The sequence below is a fragment of the Caloenas nicobarica genome, chromosome 10 (assembly GCF_036013445.1).
Source record: "Caloenas nicobarica isolate bCalNic1 chromosome 10, bCalNic1.hap1, whole genome shotgun sequence".
Classification (NCBI taxonomy): domain Eukaryota; kingdom Metazoa; phylum Chordata; class Aves; order Columbiformes; family Columbidae; genus Caloenas; species Caloenas nicobarica.
In genome coordinates, this window is record NC_088254.1 from 19,556,653 (window position 1) to 19,578,429 (window position 21,777).

Consider the following 21,777-nt stretch of genomic DNA (forward strand, 5'->3'; position numbering starts at 1 on the left):
AGCCTAAAAACCTGGAAAAGTTACCTGTGTGCTCGGGAAAAGCACGAAGAGCCCTGTTAACGGCCTGCTCTGGCTGACCCTGCCTTGCGCGGGGGGTTTCGGGCGGGACCGCGTCCCCCCGGGCGATCCCTGCGGGCAGGCCGCTGGGAGCACGGCAACGGCCACGACCGCAGGCCACTGAACAAAGTTTTCCTGGAAAAGCCCTTGTGTTTTGCGGCGTTTCGGCCGCTTCTGGAAAGCCTCGGCCGCGGTGCGGCGGGGAGCACCCGCCCCTTCACAGCGGCGGTGCCGGGGGAAAGGGGGAGCACCCGCCGCGGGCTCCTCACAGGAGGGGCGGGCTGGCGCCGGCGGCTCCCCCGGCCCGCCCGGGCGGGCGGTGCGTCAGCCAGGCACCGCGGCCAGGCCCTGCGGGCGGGCAGCCGGCCCGGCGGGCGGGCGACAGGGAGGGAGGCGCAGCCAGCGCGGGGAGAGACGGGCCAGGGGCCGGCGTCAGGAGGCCAGGCCGCCGGGGAGCTCCCGAGCGCTCTCCCTCTCCTCTTACCAGCGGCGGCTCTTCCTCCTCCCTCAGCCTCCATCACTTCCTCGGAGGCGGGATGCGAACGCCCCGCGTTGTGGGGCGGCCCCGTCCCGCGGGGGTGGGAGCTGGGGCTCGGCTGACAGAAAAAACGGCCGTCGGAAGGCGGGGATGGCGGCTGGGGAAACAAAAGGCCGGGGGAGGTGATGGTAAACAGTCTGGCGAAGTTTGTGTAGAGGCGGGGGAAGTCTGGCGGGGTGGCCGCCGGCTGAGGGGGAGCGCCTCGTCCTCCGCCATTACGGCAAGTGCCAGCCCAGGGCCGCGTCTCCACTTGTGCAACTCCAAACGCAAGTTCCAAATTCTTCGTTTATAAGGCCCAGAATGACAAGCCACAGAGCTAACGCCAGCTTCTTTAAACTCAAGTGGCTGAGGCAGAAGGTTTACGAGGGAAAGCAGGCACAAAAATGACATTTTTATAGCATTCTTCAGGCATGTACTGCAGCGATTCTTGCCAATGTGAAAGGCTTTTGGAAAAGCTGGGCGAGCAGCCTGCTGTTCGTTACTACAAACGGTAAAACTGAGGTACAGAGATTGAAATGAACACGCAGTTGTCAAAATTAGAAAGCAGAATCCAGGTGTTGACTCCTGGGAACCTTCCTACCCTGAGCATATGATCACTTAATTATTTCTCAAATAGCAGACCAAATATCAAAGGTGTGAAAAGTACATGGAAACAACAGTACATTTGCAAAGAAACAGACTCACCTTTGTGCGCAGACCATCCAGGGACACAGCTGTGACCTGAGGACAAGGTTTCAAAACAGCATCCTGAGCACTTCACATTATTAATACTTTATTGCCTCGCAGTACAGTGACCAGAAACTCCCTGCAGTTGCTCCTCCTTTCAAATGGTTTAAAACACATACTAAAGTAGCTTTGTATTTTCTTTCCTCAACAGGAGAAAGCGACTTCAGCCCATAAAAGCAGCTGTCACACAACCATGCTTCACAGAGCATCAGCAGATTTCAGCACATTCTCGTGATCGCTTGAAGCTCTTTTGTACCTTCCACCTCTCCTCGTGTCACACTCATCCCAGAGCTTTGCTTGTGCCATGGTCCACGGCCTAATTTGATGCAGCGCTGCCATGAGTTTTACTGAGAAAACTGTTAAGCTATGAGAAAGTACATGAGCTAAAGCCACGAAAGACAAAAGGGTAAAGTCACAGAAGCACTGCTGTTGGGATGACAGTAGTTAGCTGGTGAAAGATTCAAGAGAAAAGATGCGGAAGGAAAGAAAAAGCAGAAAATGTGACGATAACTCAGTAGTGCTGAGCATCAGCCCATACCTACAAATGGCAGAGACCAACTTTCCCCAGCACACTGGAAACTTCCTGGCCAGCTAAGACACATCGGTTTTCTTATCAGGAGTGGTAAGCGTATTACTGTTTAGCCTAGTAATCTGTAAGTCCTAGCTGCCTATTTTGCATATTAGCTGATAAAGAATTAATTAAATTATGTGGATCCTGCTACAGAGTCTCTTTGTGTGTGGTAAATGATGCCTGAGCAAAAACAACCCATTGATCGTGAGTTGCCTGCTCTCCTGCTGACGTACTTTCTCCCTGCATTAAGCTATTATAAACAATTAAAAATAAGTCTGTCCATACACAGCAGTTAATTTTTGCTAATACTGCAGGATGATCAGAACTGAAATTATAATAGCCACCCAATATCTTGGCTACATTTAAATTACATACAATTTCAATTTTTTCCATTCAATTTTTCCATTATTGCTCAGCACTGGATGTGCATGAATGGTATCAACTGCATTTTTCCATTTGCCATTTCTATGGAGTTCGTTACAGAAGAGGCACTCACCCACAGCGAACAGTGAGCTTTACATTGAAATGTTTGTGTCCTCTCTTTTTGTGACATTGGATTCCATCTACCTAAAGACCAGCTTCAGTCTTTCCTGAGGATCATTTGTTTTTATTAGAATGGAAAAGAAATACAGAGTGTTAGATCCTAAAATTTCTATTTAAAGTCCCATTATAGTTTAATGTTAAATAGCATAACAGCTTGACTTCTCCCTCCTCTCATTAAATGTTGGAACAGCTGAGATAAAAATTAGAATATATTAAACACTTCCACTTAACAGTTTAAAACATTGGTCAGAGCCTGCCAATAACAAGAAATAAAAAATCTGTATGTAAGTAATAATAGAAGAGATAAAAATTAAAGAGCTGTTGCTAAATGAATGGCCATATTCAGTTCTTGTTACCATCAGTACTAAAAAGCTATTCGAGCAGTTCTGCAATGTGGTCAGAATGCATTTGCAGAAAATTTATCTTTCTCTTACTCAGCAGCTCAAATACTTTTTAAATGTATCAGACAATTGTACAGAAAAATATTCAAGGTGATAACCAGGGCTTTCATAGTTCCGCTTCCATTTCTTCTTTACCTTAAGATGAGTGTCGTGCCAATCACATTTGTGTACAGCAAGAACAACAACCAGTGTTTAGCTGAGTCAGCTGTGTCTGTGACTTGCCTTCACATATCCAGGGCTTGGTTTCTTAACTATGGATGGGGAGATTAATTTGCACAGACCTAAAATATCCAGTAACTCGGGTATGTATTGTTATGGGCCCATATACCCATGAGTGCTGACATTAAAGTTACAAACATACTTTCACAAAAATTTCATGTGCATGCATTATTCCTCCAAGAACACTGCAATGCACGAAAGCTTGGGAACAGAAGAAATTGATTAAATCAGTGCAAAAATGGATTTCAGTGCACTTTTCAGATGCCTGGTTTGTTCAAAACAGCAGCATTCCTCCCACATTTGCACAAGCGTATAATAACACTGGAAAGGTCTCAGAATCTTTACTAGCAAATCAGCACAACTCTGCTTATAGAAGGGGACTAACTTAACTGATGGGTCATTAAAAAGTATCTTGGGGAGGTTTTCCCCCAAAATTTCTATCAGCTTCTTCATAAAGAATTAGTGAAATCATCTTCTTTGCTCTGTATTTTTTTCTACTCTCTTTTGCCAGTTGTGAAAACTTTGAAAACTAAGTACTACAGCCCAGATAGTATCAGTTGTTTCACAGGGCATGTGTCTAATAGACTTAATGCCTACGCTATGCAAGAATAGCTAATGAATACCTAGTATTTTACGGCACTCAAGCAATACCCTTCATATTTTTCCATAAAGCAGCTATAATGTCCCAAACAAAACACATAATTTCTCATGCAGGAAATTAATTAAGCAACTATAGGCCTTAAATCTTGCTTTATTCATTGCATATGCTTTGTTCATTAGACCACCCTGTACAAGATATACCTTTTTTTTCAAGCACAAATTAGAAATAACTATGAGAAGACTGGTATGTCACCATCCTGTTCACTATCATAGGAACAGTTTTACTAACTGGTCACAAAGGAAAATTCATTGATAAAAATCTTAATTGACATAGACTAGAATTTCAGATGTAATTCACTGATATCAGTGGCAGATTTTGCCTTGGTTAAAGCTGCAGGGAGTTCTGTGTTTACTATGTTAGCTGCTTCTTCAGTCTCAGTGGCTAGCAAAAGTTAGTTTTGCAAGTTATATTAGTCAGGGGAAAAAATGGATGGTGGAATTAGGGTATTTTTATTTAAAAGAGTTTTATTTTTTAAAAAAATTTCTTGTAAAATAATTTAAAAGAACAACTTTCTTTCTGTCTCAGCACAGGAGGATTTAAAGACACAGCTCATAGCTCCAAACCTCATTCAGTCACCATCCAATCCAAGAGATTTCTTCAGAGATTTTTTTTTCTTAATGTCTCACAATTACCAGCTCTCTTGAGATTATATAGTGGCTTTCTATTCTTAGCGTATTTCTCCCTCTCATGCATGCACACACATGCACTTCCTACTCAAAACAAGACCCAGCAAAACCCTCTGCCCACATCGTTATAATTCCCGAGAGAACTTTCATATGCTTTTGGTTTGGGCGGTGACAATGTGCATATGCTTTGATTTCAGGCTCCCCATTGGTTCTCATTCGTCAGTTTAATGAAGACACACCAGCTATTAAACTCGCCACTTTCGACAAGTTAGAACCCAGCTTCTAGAGTCCCTTTGACCTTGCAAGTTGGAGTGACATTTTTTTAACTTAACATGTTACCTGTTCAAGGATATTACCGAGTAAATGTTTTGGTTTAGCAAATGCACACATTTTCCTACTGGTGTTTTGTTTTAGAAGTGTAAGGTGCTTAGACTTTTTTATAAGGATAAGATAAAGTGTAAGATAAAGATCAAGATTAATAAACTAGGTAACTGCGATGAAGAGGAACAGCAGAGTTACCCCCGAGTTTTTTAAGTCAGTAAGAAAAAGTCTAAGAGCAGTGGAAATGGACAGATCCGTTTTTGTAGTTGCCATTCCTCATGATTGAAGTGAATTACAACAGTGCTAAAAATAGAATATCCACAGAGATATAAGATTGATTCCATTAATTTTCTGTTTGCTTGTACATAAACAGGTTTCTGATGAAAAATATTGCTGGATATTTTGAAAGAAGCTTCCTGAAGCCTTTCCCGTTGTTTCTAAATACCACTGCATGCCTGAAGGAAGGAAGACAGGCTTGGGGCAGTCCCAGTCAGCCAGTCAGACTTCTGTCTTTAATACAGAGAGGTAACAGTTTTTGCTTCGAAAGTTACATGAACCAGAAATCATCCCTGTCATGTGAATGCAGACACATGACAATTTGAAGAAAAAAAAGGTGAAGAATTTTGCCACAGATACGTGAATTATAATACTGTTTGGAACTGAAGGACAAGAAGATTTTATCTTCTGGAGCATAGATTTCATGGATTCAGATTCCAACACTGTGGTTGTAACTGGTAAGATTTTTATTTTATTCTTCCTTCGGCTAGAGATGGTATGCACACATGCATGATCTTTGTCGTAAACAGTTCCCTGGAGGGAAAAACAGTAGCAAGTGGTCATACTAACAATTCCAAATGGAAAATAACTTGCTGCTGTGCCTTCCTAGGAAAAATCAGATGCATGTCAGAGGAAACAGACTGCAGTCTGCCCTCTGTGCTGCCATCCAGTTTGGTTCGTTGTTCATTCTCTCCATGTTTTAATCTTTGTTGACATTCTCTCTGATCCAAACCACATCGCTCAAGGCAGTGCAGGCTAATATTAGATAAAGCTTACCCAAAAGGAGCTCTGAAGCAAGAAAACCAGGTTGCATCACAATGTCACATAGTCAGCGTCCAGAATTAGAGCAACACATGGCAAGTTTCAGGGTCTCAGTTTCATGGCAAGGTAAGGGAGATTTAAACAGGAGATGCTGCCTCATCACTGCTAAACTAGACCATTAAATTTTAAATATACCAAAGGAGCATGCCTGAACATGCAGCATGAGGGACCAAATTTGGAGTTTTCTCTTGCTGGCTATAACTGCTGCTGAATCACAGTAACAGAACCACCAGGTAGAGGCTTCTGAGCTTTAAAAGGTTAAAGCTGTTAAGGAACGCTGCCACTCGCTATTCCTCTTGTTGCCACCGGCTCATCAAAAGGCAGTCATTACGCATATCTTGACATGGGAGCCACTGGATAATTTTCCACTTCAGGTCATCTGAGGACATAGGAATGAGGCTGAAGCTTCATCAAAGAGATTCGCATCTCACTGTTTTCAATTAAACACTTTTTTAATAGCTGCAAGATGGGCAGAACTAGTTTGGCTTGCTCGAGACATAACTGCAGTTGAGCTGAATGGGAGTGCAGGAAAGAGCAAGAGGTATTTGCTAAGGTCTTAAAAGGCTGACAGTCTGGTTCTCTCCCATGATATTTATGGCCCATACCTGTGATGGGCATACTACTTAACACCTTATTAGTTTTTTCCTCCCCTTAGATAGCCATTTAGGTGCAGAAATCTACTTGTTCAAATAGTTTTAGACTAGCATGTCCTGTTAAAGACACAGGTGCATCTTTAAGCTATTACAGAGCTTATCACAGTATGCCTCTGTCGCATTTTCACCTGGCCATTATATAAATCTGCTGACAGTGAGCCCAGTTTATTATATAGTGCTTAATAATACTCAGCCAGTTAGCTCTCCAAGTTCTTGCAGGTATTTCAGTACGTTAAAACTCTTAGTAATTTCTTCTCATAGAACAATTTTATCCTAAGCAGTAGTTTCTTACAGCCACCACTGAGATGTATGTATTTCATTGTGAGCTGTTTAATAACTTTACTAAAACTCAACAGTTCTGCACACACAGGTACACAAACATTCACAACAACTACGGCTTCAAAATGGTGTTGGTGTCACCCTAATTTTGCTCTGAAAGCGGAGTGGAACTAGTGAGGTTTTATGTTCCCCGTTAATGTGAAATGGGTACTATTTCCCCTATTCCTTCCCCCAAGTGCAAACCCAAGCCTGGGAAAAAAAATTGTCAAAAACATTAACACCATCAGGCTTTTCATAATATTAAAAAGATTGAACAGTTATGAAATATGTATTAAAAAATTAAGAAATGCTTTAAGTTTAGCATTAATTAAGCTATCATAAGCCAGGATTTAGGCTTAATTGTCTCCAGATACAAGTACCTTTCACTGCAAAATAGCGATCATATGCTGTCAAGTTTTTATTTGTCCATTTAAGGATTTTTAAATATATAACAGTTATAGCATTAAAACCATTTCACAAACTTGTTTTCCTGCCACCCAGTATCTAAGATTTTGCAACAATCTGGATTGAGAAAAGTAATTGAGATTATTAAAGATAGTGGGAGTTTTCCATCAAACTTTTTCATGACAAAATGCCTGTCTATCTCAAAATTAGGTTTTGTCCTTTTTATTTTGAAGTCTTTCACGAAAGAGGATGCAGAAAATTAAATGTAGTACTTTGGATTCAAAGGGACCTTTTCCTGTTCCTCCTCTCTTTTCCTGCTGGGAAAAATGAAGGAAGAGATTTTTTCATTACTTGGGATTAAAAAAAAATACAAATTAAATAAAATTATACTCTTTCAAATATTTTCATTAAATATGCATATTTTCATATTCATGAGCTTTAACAATAAGAATGGTACATTGACTGTGACCTGGGAGTAGTTAACACCAGATCTTTAGTAGTGGTATTTCTATGGATGATGATCCTTGCCCCAAATCATCATTTACATGACATGTCCTGCTGGCTCCAGTACATTTACCAGCTGCAGTTAAGGCCATCTCAGAAGTAAACCTTGACTTGAGTGAAGACTGCAGGATTAGTTCTTATATCAGTGCATCTAAAAAATGAAAATACTGTTCCCTTAAGTGTTGTAAAGGCTCGGGTCCTATCTAAAAAACCTCAACCTCCATAACCAAAAACATGAAAAAAAAGAACAAATATATGTGTGTGTGTGTGTGTGCGCATGTCGGCACCTAATCTACAACTGCAGAGCAAGCACAGGTTAAAAGCACCTTTCTTTCTTTTCAGGTTTTGGTCCCTTTAGACAATATTTGGTTAACTCTAGCTGGGAAGCAGTGAAGGTAAGCATAAAAAAAAAAAAAAAGGGAGGGAGGTGTTTTATTTTATGGAGATGCCAATACAAACATTTTCAGGCTTTCGATTCCCTTCAAGAACGTTATTTCTCATGACTCGTTAAACAGAATTGTGCCTCATGGAGCAGACTCCCAACATGGAAGAAAGAGGATAATTAAGAAATGAAACAGTATTTTATTAGCAAGATTATTTTTTGTGCTATTTAAGCACTTTTTGAAATATTATTCCTGATTTTTAAAAAGGATATGTTTCATCCAGCATGCTTTCTCTGCAACTAATGCATATGCCACCAGTTATCTGAGAACCAAGCAAGCAAACACTCAAACTCATCTGCCAGAAAGTACTGAGCAGCCAGACCAGAGCTACTAAACAGGATTGCTCAGGCTTAATGCTTTGTAGCGTCATCCAGAACTGTCCTAATTACTACCTCAAAATTAACTGGGTTCTTATCGAAAGCCTGGATACCACAGCAGTGTCAGTGATGATGTAACGCTGGTACATGTCATCTTCAGAGTTCATATCCCCAAAGGGTCTTCACATCTAAAGCATCAGATATCCTGGAAAAATACATGTAACAGGAGTCCTGGGGTCTTAATTCTCCAAGCATAGCCTTGTCTTCCTCCCTTTTGAAATGGAGTCTTTGCCAAGAAGCAATGGCTTCACTTTTGTGAGCAATACTTGCTCTTACGCACAACTACTTCCTTAAGGTCCTCGTTACCAGCTTCGCTGTACGATGCTGTTGCACTCGGCCTTGTAGATGGGATTGGCTGTTTTCCTGAACCTCTTTGCTTGCTGTGGGAAGGGTCAGAGACTGAGCCAGTGAACACACAGCCCACTCCAGTAGTTGCATCCCTTTTATGCCCTCATTGGGCACTCAGGAAAATGGTTGCGTGATATTGTTTCTCTTACAAATTAATTATTTACTACTAACTTTTTGGTGAATAAGCCAATTCCATTTTCTGAAATCCTCAGGAACCAGATGATAAATGTTAATAAAACTCTCTAAATCTCTATTTCTGTTGGTTTAGAAAGAGTATTTATTCTGAATTCTTGGGTTAATTATTGATACTATGTAGCAGTGCCCTGTCCCGCATTGCCTGTTTTATAATATGAAAATACAATTTTCCAAGAAGGTGAGGAGTACCCTGTTGGTTTTGCATGAACTCAAGTTCTCACCAAGGCACCAGACGACTCACACCGAAGGCAGCCAGCAGCTTTGCACCCATGGAGTTCTCATCCCTCAGCAAGTCCTCCCCGAGCATTCAGGGAAAAGGATAGTAAAGGATAGTCAAATGGATCTGCAAGTACAGGTGAACCTGTCAATTCAGGGTCACTGAGACAAGCTTCAGAGCTTTTATAGACACTGTCACGTGGCCCAACATGGTCGTCTAGCAGTAGAAAGACAGCTTCTCTTTTAGAAACCTGTCTCACTAAGTTTTTCATGGTTCTCATAACTCCATTCACCTGAAACACCCTCCTAAAATATGCACGAAAGCTCCACCAGCAGCACTCTTAACTCTGGAAGAGCAGGACATTCTTTCTAAAGGAAAACACCACCAATGCTTACTCCGCATTTGCTGACGGATGACACTGAGTTACCATGATGTTACTTCAGCACCACACGGGACCCTCAGAATCCCAGATCCCCTGAATTATTTATTCCATATTACAGACTGATGGTCCCACTTAATAACCCTTGATTGGACCCTATTTCTGTGTCCTCTTCCAGAAACTCCCATCTGGCACTTCGCAGCTATATAACCTATCGGGGTGGGCTACCACCAGGGTCAAAGTCCCCAGTTAATAGGGCACGAATGTCAGTTGAGTGACAACATTCATAGTAATTAAACTGTTAGCGCAAAGAACAGGTCACATTTCCAACTGCTTCTGGGAAGTATGTTTGCTATCGGGAGATGAGGATCAGATCTCTGAGGGCAGTTTTTCATCCTGCCACTGACCACGCGGTCTTTGGAAATTTGTCATTTAATCTCTCTCTCTCTCTCTCTCTGCTTTAGTTTCATCATCTGTGAAACTAAAATGACATTGCCATTTAGTTCCTTCATTTCTGTTCTGGAACTTACTTACATCCTTAAGGCTTTAAAAAGGTTTCTGCAAGATTAAAAGCAAACAAACACCCACCGAACAACAAAAATTTGTTTGCAACATACTTGAAGACTGACTGGGTAAACTGATAACTTCTGGTTTTCCTTCTGCACCAACACAAGCCTTTTGAATGAGGTTCAAAAAATTAACACACATAGCCCCCTGCCCCTCTCCTCCCCTCCTGGCAACCCAAATCAGTGAAAGCTAAGGCAAACTCAGTGACAATTTCTAGAGTTTTCTAAAAGTTCAAGATGCTTCTAACAGCCAGTGTGACACTCGACCACCGCATCTGAGCTCAGCCGTTCTGTGCAAATCCCTTTAGGGCACGCTGTGTAACAACATGGGCCACAACTCCAGCAGACTGGGACTGTGACCACAACTCACCCACCACTCTAGGTCGTCAGCTGATAATGCTGGATTTCATTTTCCCAAGAGAGAATCTTCGTGCTTTCTTTTGAACCACTTTTCCCACAAAAAAAGTTCTCCAAAGCTTTTGTCCTCCTTTTAAGTTTCCTTTGCTGTTTCAACTACAAAAGACGGGCACTTGTTTACTGAATTAACTCACCAGTGTGAGCTCTAGTTTCCAGACACCGTCATGCTCCTCTAACCATCTTCAGTTGCTCACCTTAAATGCAAAAATGGTTTTGGTTAAAGCTTGGCTAAGACAAGGAACAACTTTTTTTGTTCCACGTTTGCACAACATCTGGTGCAATGGGGTATAAGCCCATAGTTAGGATTCTTAGACAACAAAGTAATACGCATTATTGACAACACGCTGAAATTGCTCAGGACATAGCGAACTATCTTCCTTTGACACAAATTCTCAGCCCTTTGCTGTTGGCCAGCATCTGGTTTTGTCCTGCACTAAAGAATTTCTGTGTTTCTTCCATCACAAATGGTGAGAACAGAACATCAATCCAGAGAGCACAAGAGAAGAACAGCCTGACAATTTACTTTGGGTGTCCACATTCTGTACCAAAGTTACGGGTAGTTGAGTCCTCTAAGCTTTACAGTTACAAAGGAAGAATCTCATTAAATCTTAAAATTAAAGATGCTTTAGAAAAGAAAATGCTAATTGCGAACCAGCTAGGGTTTTCTTTTTTGGAAGCTCAGACACAGTACAGCATTCTTAAGTAAGATGATGCAATGGTCTCTCAAAGAATGTCAGCGCCCAGAGGAAAAAAGGCTGGCAGTGTTCTCTAAATGTGTTTACTTCCCTGCAGGCATTGTTTCCTTGCTTGTGTCAAATAGTTTATTGAGCACAGCTAATCAATGTTTCCGCTGACAAGAAAATTGGAACAGTTTATATAGGAAGCCAGTGTTGAAGGGCAAATTTCCCAGTTAGCACAGCTTAGAGCTGTGGGCCTCATCTGCACAAGTATCCTTAGTGAGAAATGAAAGCTTGAGAAGACAATGACATTTCATAAAAAGTTGCAGGTTTCTTGGGTTAATCAGATACCTCTGCTGCTGACATTTTGCCTGTGTCCCCCTTAATAACTTCACCTGTACCCTCCTCTGGCAGTGGTCTGCTCAAATGCAACAGCATTTTCAACCACTATTTTACTTTTCTGGGACAAGGCTTCCTCCCTCAGATGTGTTCCTTTCACATGCTGCCATTGCAGCAGCTTGCCTTCTACCAAGATGCTTACACCTTGTTCATTAGCCTTATTACACTGACAAAACAATTTCAAGTCATTTCCATGTGACATTTATTCTCCAGACCATCTTCCAACCATCTGGCCAAGCCACTGCTTTGAAGGAGGCCTTTGTTTCTGTCACCTCCATCCTGGGCATAATTTTGGTTTCCTTTGGGAAAAGGTCCCATGTGGGACTTGAGCTCTACGTAAATTACAGAGAAATAGCATCTCAATAAGTGACATTTCCTTTCCTAGAACATAATATTCTAGACCAAAAAAGAAATTAAACCCATTCTAAACATGACCTTCTTCATGTTGACAGTCACCTCCAGGAGAGCTTACCTGAACCAGTGCAAACAAGCAGATCGCGTGGCACTTGAGTGGACAGCTAATGTGAATTCTCCCTCATTTGTGTCTCTTCAGAATCGCAGGTTTATCTACTAAATGTTCAGAGGAACTCTTATCCATATTAAAAGATGCTTTCCAGCGTGGACCTTTTCTGAGAGATCCTGTATTTGATGCTTCCCCATGGACCAGTCACTGAGCTATAACAACTCCCACCCACTGGAGACTGAGCATCCCTTCGGAAAAACAACCGTGGCTCCACATGGATGTGACATTAGGAAGTTGGTTAATACATTTTAGTCTTTTTCAAATAAAAAAGGGAGAGCTACCACAAGACAGCTGAATCTCATTGCAGATCAATATTTAGGAACCACAGGCTTAGACAGCGCTACATTCTCTTTCAGATGTTTCCTCAGTTGGATCAGCCCGATTTCTTTATCGCAGTCTGAGAAATGCAATGCTTTCCAAGTCCATGGTGGGGTTTTTTATATACACAGGAGCTGTCCAAGAGAGGCCTTGGTGAAAACATCAATCTCCGTATCATGCAGCTGCCGGCGGTTTACCAAAAAGCAAAGGAGCAAGTCTTCAAGATATGGACAACTCTTCAGCCACTGGTGAGTAATCAGAAAGTTACACAATTTTTCCCCGTTGTTTATGAATATTATTATTCTGAGTGGAGCTTTAAAAAGTTCTCCAAAAGAGTATTGCACAATAGTGCAACAGACAACTCTGGAAAATGACTATTAAAACTGTGATAAAGGTTTCAAAGTGAAATTTGGTGCACACAATAATTAGCGTACTGTTTTAACCCTCTGCCATTTAAACAGCATAACCGCATGTGAACAAGGAAAAACCAAATCCACCATAAATTGCAAAAAAGGTATCACAGTCCTGAGCTGACTAGACACAACAAACTAAATGACAATTTTGTTCTCATTTCTAATCTCTTATCAAAGTTTTCTTCAGGCATGAGCTACAGCAAGACTCCCTGCCTTGAAGCTAGTATTTCACATAATGCTTGGCACTATTGCATTACATGTTTTTAAAAACCAAGTCTCATTTTTAATTTCCTGTTATTCACACTGGTGGGAAAAAACAGCTTACTGTTCACGTTGGGCTGGCTTCATCTGCCAAAGCGCTCATCATCCTCGAGCAGTGTGGGAAGAACAAAGGCTACCAAGAGATGGATGGTTGTGGTTTTCACCCAGAAGGTGGCTGTTGCATGCTAGATGGCCCGGAAAAGATTGAATCTACAATTAATATGAAGACTCTCTGGAAAAACATTTCAGTGGAACGGATTGATATCATCTTTTCCAGAGATGCGGGCAGGTAAACATCTCGGGGTCTCACATTAAAAGCACAAGGGACTCAGTTGACTCATTTAACCTTTAAGAATCTTTGCAGTGATTTTTCCACCAACCAAAGTCAATTTGAAGCAAAGTTTTCAGAGGAGTGCACGTACAAAATTGGGAGAAATTTCAGTTTTATGTGAAGCAGCCTTCATGAAAAACTACAGCCAGTAGATATTTTTCCATAGATTTGTAAATTCCAGAAGAAACAAGTTTCAACATAGCACACTCTGTGATTAACAACCCCAGTACACCTGAGCTATTAAGAGTCTGAAAGCAATACTGACTAGTAGCAGATTTTAATCTATTTTTCCCAACTGGGAGGGATACAAAATGTAAATACACACACTGAAGAACAGAGCAATTACAGGTACCTTTAGAATGATGTCTGTGATCTCATGATGCGTTTCAGTAGTACTGAAGCGGTTGTTTGTTAGTCTGTCTTTAGAAGGAAAACAAAGAACACAGAAAATGATCTCACTTTTAAAAAATAAAAATCATCTCATCTTGGTCCTTCATTTCAGGATTTGCACCTGCAAGTTAAAAGGTTGGGTGATAAAGAAGAGAACTTCCAGACAGTGAGACTGTATGACTTGCACAAAAACCTGTATTACGTGCTTGTAGCTCCGGTGGGCTGTGTTACCTTTCCCATCTCACACAGCTTAGAGAAGTCTAGAAAATAATGCACATCATCTTATTTTTTTATTTAAAGTTCCTTCTGGGTGGGTGTCTGAGAAACCAAATCATCAGATAAGGAATATTTGTTTCTCAAACATGGTTTATTTCAGCTTTTTCTTTATTCACCAAGCAAATATATTTTTAATAATTTCATATAACAGATCTGGCTTGGCTACTTAATATTTACATTTAATCCAAGTTTACTGTTCGTTAATGCAGTTTCTGGTTTTGTTTCATCCTTAATCCTGCAGGTATATCTGTGATTACACCTACTACACTTCTCTGTATTACGGCAATGGAAGAGCAGCTTTCATCCATGTGCCTCCATTATCCAACTCGGTAACAGCAGAGCTTCTAGGAAAAGCATTACAGACAATTATCTTAGAGATGTTAAAACAGTGTGGGGAAGAGGGAGAGTAGGATGGATCATATAAGAAAATATAAGGATTTCTTAGAATGCAATTCCTTACTCCTAACTAAAGCAACTTTAAAGGTTATTAAAAACCCCTACAAAAAGGATTTTATATTCAAGGTTATTTTCAGTGAAGTTTCCTTACAAAAACAAAACACCTGTTTAGATCTTGCTTTAGTGTAAAAACCTTGAGAGAAATAAAAGTTTGCCAGTCTGCACTGCTAAGGTTGCTTCAAATTCAAGAAAGCGTGAAACCGGACTTTAAACATTTTAGGTGCTTAAATCTAGTTCTGATGGGTGGGAAGACATTAAAAAAGACTTGCCGAACCAAGGTGGATGCTTGGAGCTGTCAGTTCAGCATTGGCTGGATATGACAGAGGTTCCCCTCAGCCCCTGTCCGAGTCCAGAGAGAGAGTTCGGCCATAGAAAGTGCCCACATCAAAAAAATAAATATGAGGGAAAACAACACACATGTAGGGATCCTGTTATGTTTTACAATTGTTGCTTAGTAACCTGCTCTAAATGCTGGTTTCCACATCAGAAATGGACTAAGAACCTAGAGTGACTTTAAAGGAAAGTAAACGAGCTGGAATCCATCTGGAACCGTAACGCTATCAATAATTTGGGTTTCAACTGCCGCAAACCACCAGTGACCGTCGTTCTCAGTGCCTGCGCCTGGAAAACAGCGCAGTCCTGCCACAGAGCACAGACAACGGGCTGTCAGCACGACAGGGACGTACGCGTCCAAACCAAACAGCTGACTGGTACATGGCGTTACTTACGAACAGGAATCGAATAAGATCCCAAATTGTAAAACTCTGGGAGCAACAGATCAGTTCAGGGCTTCCCCCTGCCAGGCCAGGCTCCTCCTCGGACAGGACTGCGCCAGGAAGGCCAGACACGGCCGAGTTTACAGCATTTCTCTTCAGCACACGGCAATGCCAGTGCACACTCTCCTCAGTTACCTTGCTAGTACCACAACAGACAAGGATGAGATAAAATGAGCAGGTATTTTCCAAAAATAAGTCACTAGAACAGGACAGCAGCAGCTTAATGTGGACAGCCGGTATTTCTCCAGAACCCCAATCCTCAAGCATCACGTCAGTAAAAAGGACAACAGACAAACCGAAGAGCATAGATGGCTATGAAGCTTTCGGCCACAAATGTGCCGTATTTCAGTCAACGCTTTGATGACAAGAGTCAGAGGAACTGGAAATGCCAAGATAATTCTATTTTTCTTGCCACTGTATTTTCCAATAACCATTAGAGAAAACCGATGACCACGTGCTGGGTGGGTGAATGCCTCCTTTACGCATTGCTGTAAGGGTAAATAAACAGGTTTTCTGCAAATAAATAAACAACAAACCAACCTTACCTTATTAAAGGGATCTACCTACTGCAAAACAAAACTCAAAGTCCCCTTGAAAAAGGGTCCACAAGCTCGGTGTCACTGGATGAAAACGCTGTTAACACAACGGCAGTACTGCCCTCTACCAAGATTTATTCAGAGTATTGCAATTAAATGCAGCCAAAAAGGGCAGAAGAAAAACAAAGATGATTTACTCCCAATTTTCTAACCTGTACTTGCTTTGCATAAGGAGCGACAAATTCAGAAACAGGCAAATGCATACAGAATTCTTTTATTTAACTTAAATCATGTAGTACTGAAACTACTAGAAAAAAGCAGAGTAAGAGAAACTAAAGGAGCCTTAGCTTCAGCCATTCAAAATAGACAAAGTTTCTTCTTTTCATAATGTAAAGAATCCCGAGTATATCGCAATAACAGGAATAAATTCTTACAACAGAATATACAAAAACATTTTGAAATTTTTTTTTAATCTACCGATTCATTTTAATATAAACACAGGAATTTCTTTAGGAATAATTTATACACAGGAAGTCTTTTTATGTAATAAATTGGCCATGTTATTGTTTAATTTTCTCTTAAAAAAATTTAAACAAGAAAACTTGGAAAATGTTGTATTTGCAACTGCATCCATTCCTTAGCACTTTCTAGTGTCGTTTTTGTCCCAGAGGTAGACAAACTCTGGCCAGTCCTTTCATCTCAAACCTCACTGGTTCAGAAAACAGAAGAGCCTATTATTAAGCATTATGTAAGTCATCAGAACCCTCAACAACGCGGTCAATCAAATTTGGGGGGAGCGAGGGGAAAGGGATCGTCAATATTCTTAAATAAAAATAAATAGAGATCCTGCCTTGCTCATTTCAACAAAGCTTTAAACGGTGCTCAACATCTTGAGAGGCTGCACACAAACTTTTATAGTGATCAGAAATCTGCAAATAGTTCCTCAACAGTTAATTATGAAAAGTGTCTACCCTCTTTCTCTCATGCAGTCACATCCTTGGAACCACACGGTCACCACGAAGTGGGTCCCGAGCACCCGCGTGGGCCTGGGTAGCAGCAAACCCCGTTCTGTTTCCCCGACCAGTGAGGTTCTGGTAATCCCTTCGTTACCTGCCCTGGACAGCAAAGTGAAATGACCAGTTACGATGATCCCACCCCAACCAGAGGGCTCTGGAAGACCAGGATACTGAAGATACAGAACACTTCCCCAACTTCTTTCCTCATTCGCTGTGTACTGGGACACAAAGCTTGGGCGGGTAGGGGGGATTGGACACATCAGAGATCCTTTTTGGCATGTTGTAAAGCTAGCTAGTGAACTGGTACCGTCAAAAACCTGATCACATACGGACACACCCATACGCAGACACAGAAAAGTGTCCTTAAATTATAGTTTAGGCATTTATAGACTACAAACATTTTATAAAATTATTCTATGTACTTACAAAATGCAGTGAAACATTTAATTAGTTCTTGTAAACCAGATCTTCGTCAACTGACTACCCGTAATCTACTGGACTTAAAGCCCTATTGAAAATGCTAATGGTTACTAATCAACAAAACGCATACAAAAAAAAAAGCGCACACACGCATATGCATACACACAAACTAGTGATAGTCTCAAGGTACTTGCAAAACAGACCAACTGTTAAGTTGAGCGATTCATACAGACCAAGCACAACAACACTTCAACTCCTGCTAATGAATTTACCGCCCCAGCTGCAAGTCCAGAGGTTTATTTACAAGTACCAGCGATCAGAATTGTGATACCTGAGCTCTGATGCTGTCCCACGTACCAGGCTCAGGAAACTACCTCAAAACTTCAACCAAGCCCCGTGTCTTCAAAAATACCCATTTCCGCGGCCTTTGTTTTCATGTGTCTCTACACAAACGCTTCCCAATTCTGATTTTCCTGGCTGCGCTCAAGTTCGGAGGCCGTTCAGCGCTTCTGAGCAACCCGTTTCTGAACTGAGGCATCTTCTGAAGCCCTCCTGCCTATTTGTAGTTCTGTATCTTCAGCACCCCTGGCCACTAGTGTTGTTTCTACACATCATGCTTAAATTCTTGTCTGCACAACTACTCATGGGTTAAGTTGCAATACCTGGCGTTCATCACTGGTTAGTAAGGAGCGGATCCCTTGCACCTTCCTCCACTGTTGTTCAGCCCAGTGATTAAATACACAATTGACAAACAAAATAACAGGAAACAAGTGTTACTTGTACTAATGGAATGAAAAGGGTTTAACTATATATATATCTATATTATAGATATACATCTGCAGATATCTATATGCATATATAGATATATATGTATGGAGTTACACCAACAACAGGAGTGTTGTTCACTTCGACTCGGACTGTACCCAACACCCCTCTGCAGTTCCCAGAGGACCTGACAGCAGTTCCATCTGGTGACCAGTCGTCCTGGGCAAACTGGGCTTTTGTTTTTAAAGACCAACAGGAGCATCAGTGTGAACGCACCTAGAATCAGACATCACTTAGAACCAGCTTTAAAGAGCAGCTTAAAAGGCATCACGCTGAGAAAGACTTTGGTGCACACAGGTTAGCCTCACACTTTCCATCACGCTCGGTTTCTGCGCCTACTTTACTGCTCGCCCAAAAAAGTGACTTATTTAGAACCAAGCAGCTGACGCTTCTGTGTTTACATAGGAGCCACATTCCTGTGCCACCAAACCACGTTCTGTGCCACCGAGCAGCTTTTAAACGTGCGTCAGGTGAGAACAACAGCCGAGCACCAAAATCAGAGCCGCCTGCTCCCTGCAGTGATGCCGATTTGTTATCCAGCTGCATTAAAACATCTTGGTACCATTTGTCAAAATGCTGGTTTTCAGGGCTGGGTGGGCTTTTGTTTTTAATTTATAAACAAAGTGGATTACTTTAACTTTATTCAAACACAGCTGAAGTTCTAAATAAATGTTCCATACCAGACAAGCCAGTGGTCTCAGGGAAGAACAACATTACAAACCATATTATGACTCTATCAAGCCAACATTAATTCTCAGTTGTTCACATGCACAAACAACTTGATTTACTGTCCAAGGGAAGGCTGCATGAAAAACCCATGTGAATAAAGCTATTCGAAATGCACAAAACACAACAAAAAAAAAGCTATGGAAACAAACAGAACAAAAAAGGAATTAAGCTTGAATTGCAAACACAGAACGCAATGGTATCATGAAGGTGGTTTGGTCCAGGAGAGCTGACGGTCATCACGCGTGTGGACGCGATGCCACGTGACTGTCTTCTACCGAAGTGCTTTTTGAAATGTTTATCGTGATGGGTGCTACGTCATTAGTGTTTCTTCCTAATGCATTTTAAAACCACCTACATACAATTATAAAAACCAGTAACTTGGACAGTTTTTAACAAAACCCTCCTAGCCAGCTGAAAGATCTGAGGATCTCCAGTTGTGGTAATCAATATGTGCAAGAGAGGGGAACAGTCACTGCACCAAAAGGTCACCGGAACCTAATAAAAAATGGAAAACCAAAACAACTGAGTAAAAACCTTAAATTTTGCTGGTTTCTGAGGGCTAGAGAGAAACGCTCCCTCCAAAGACAAACTCTGGAGTACTTAACCACAGCATTGTATATTCAAGAAGCCACGTACAACACCAAGCGCCACGTTGTTCAGATACCACAACCAACACCTGCACAAACAGCTGCCGGAGCTGGAAAATAGAGAACCATTATACAGCAAGTTGATGGTAAGCTCGTGTTAGTCCTGTGTGCTTGTAAACCAGTTACACGCTGTCAGAGGGCCATTAAAATTTGATGGCTGGTCCATCAAAATCCACAGTTATGAAGCATATAAATGGAGGAAGAAAAAGGAACTGGATTTTTACTGGCACATTAAAAGAAATCAATGTTAGTTTTGGGAAAAAAAAAAAAAAAAAAAAAAAAAAAAAAAAAAAAAAATCAGTGCTCTCATCAAACAGAAGCAGCAAAGATCCAAAGCTGTAAACTCAATGTAGTAGTATCATCAGGCAGCCTGTGACAGGTTTTTTCACTGTTTTTATTTTTGGTCAAGAAAGCAACACTATTGCTGTAGGAGCCAATTTATTTTTAGGTGCTGATTCAGCCAAATGTCTTTTTGGTGCTTGTGGCATCTGAGGGAAAACTGGCAGGAATGACTCAGTCCGTTCTACAGGAGAAACAGAAAGACCATTCCCTTTACTCTAGCAATTTTTCTGGACCTTCAAACATGGCAAACAATTTCTGTAACAGATTTCATCAAATACTCATAATCTGAAGTCCTTGTGTCAGGCCAACTACATCTGCGCTCATCTAAACACGCAGCATTTGGTGCTGACCTGAGAACTGCTGTGACAGCATGTTAAAAAGCTTTCGTGTTGCCTCAAAGAATGGTCACCCTACAGCAAACTACTCTTGGGTTTCTCCTTGCAAGAAATTGGAACCAAAAAAACTGGAGAAACTCCTTGGAACTGAGGCAAATATTGAGAAGTGATTCTTTGTGGCAGACAGTGACTGTTCCTCTCCAGAACCTAGAGCATGTGGTATATGGAGTGAGAGGTTACCAGTATCAACGGCATTTATTGGCTGCTGAGAAATGTGAGATGTATTTTTTTTTTATATACACACATATAAAAAAATAAGAGTGAGGTAGATAAATGTTTGAAAAAAAAAAAAATCAAAAACTGTCCCCCGTCATACTCAAAAACCCTTATCTCAGTATTTAAATTTATTATGGGGCATCTCTACAGTGATTTAAACTGATATCACAAAAATAAATAAAAAATCCTACATAGAATACCTTCTTAATTAACTTTTTTGTCTTTTTCATTTTTAAAAGGGAAAAATAACTATAGGACAGAGGCAAGAGAAGATAATGGGACTAAACTACACAAGCAAAAAGCACTACAAACTTTTTAAAATCTCCAGTCAAAACTAGCAATCAGTATATTTTAATTCTTTGTTCTTACTCGAAAGATTTAAACATTTCCATCCCAGAACCACCTCTTCACTGCCATCATTTGGTTGGATCAGTGCTGAGCAAAGGCTTGGACGCTGTAACTATAGATGAGCAACGGGTACGACTCCTTGGTCGGAGACTTTCTGCCAGCCCCTCCTTCCCCTCTCACCGAGGCTTCTGCAACTGCACAAACAAGCTCGCTCGGTTTCTTTTGTTCTGAGGTTTGGTCTGTGATTTAAGCAACAAGCTCGTGCTTGTCCAGGTTTCCATAGCTGCCACCACTGAGCTGTGCCAGCCAAGCCACTGGCCCCAGGTCCACGCTTCCACCCCAGCCCAGGGATGTGGCGTGGGGGGGTTGGTTATTTTTTATCAAACCAGGCGTGCAAAGTGCAGCCCAGGGCACCCTCCGTGAGGAAGGTGAAAAGCTGGGGTTCGGTGAAGCCAGATGTTCAACGCCCGGCACAACCCGCTGCAACTGGGACAGCTCTTGTTGACGGGGCTGAAGGGTTAGAATAGTCTTTTTAAAAATCAGTGACTCAAAAGCCTGGTGTCTGCTGTTGCACCCAACAAATAAAACAGATATATGTGTGTGAGAGACTGTGTGTGGGGATGGGTGGGTGGATGTGTGCCACGACCAAAACAAGCGGGGAGGGAAGGAGGGGTAGGACCCTTGTAGAACAATGAATATAAACACTGAACAAGAATGTACTAAATATTTAACCTTTTTTTTTTTTTCTGACCTGAGTTTGTATCATGCCTTGCACTGTAAGAGACTCACATGCTGTCTGGGCAGAGGTTAGTGGGAAGGAAGGAAAACCGGGGTTTAAAAACACCCCAGCACTGCTCGAGTATTTCTGTGCGGGGTGTCCCTTCTTTCTCCATGTCCCCC

At 41.5% G+C, this 21,777-nt stretch overlaps 1 protein-coding gene across 2 annotated transcripts; it reads left to right on the forward strand.

Moving 5' to 3' along the window:
* The first annotated feature begins 1,921 nt into the window (after positions 1-1,921).
* PGPEP1L (pyroglutamyl-peptidase I like) lies at positions 1,922-15,845 on the forward strand. 2 transcript variants are annotated; one of them, XM_065641821.1, is made up of 6 exons: positions 1,922-1,943; positions 5,037-5,188; positions 7,984-8,036; positions 12,632-12,748; positions 13,234-13,463; positions 14,413-15,845. In XM_065641821.1, the coding sequence occupies exons 2-6, from the start codon at positions 5,044-5,046 to the stop codon at positions 14,579-14,581; spliced, it is 714 nt and encodes a 237-aa protein (XP_065497893.1). In that variant the 5' UTR covers positions 1,922-1,943; positions 5,037-5,043; the 3' UTR covers positions 14,582-15,845. The 2 variants fall into 2 exon arrangements, with proteins under 2 accessions (XP_065497893.1, XP_065497892.1); XM_065641820.1 differs by lacking the exons at positions 1,922-1,943; positions 5,037-5,188 and adding an exon at positions 5,298-5,397.
* The last annotated feature ends 5,932 nt before the right edge of the window (positions 15,846-21,777 follow it).

Excerpts from the sequence above, each read along its gene's own strand:
- PGPEP1L (XM_065641821.1), top strand. The coding sequence starts at position 5,044 with ATGAAAAATATTGCTGGATATTTTGAAAGAAGCTTCCTGAAGCCTTTC. Across the intron at positions 8,037-12,631 it reads CTAGCTGGGAAGCAGTGAAG|GAGCTGTCCAAGAGAGGCCT; the intron begins GTAAGCATAAAA and ends TTATATACACAG. Across the intron at positions 12,749-13,233 it reads GGACAACTCTTCAGCCACTG|CTTACTGTTCACGTTGGGCT; the intron begins GTGAGTAATCAG and ends GGGAAAAAACAG.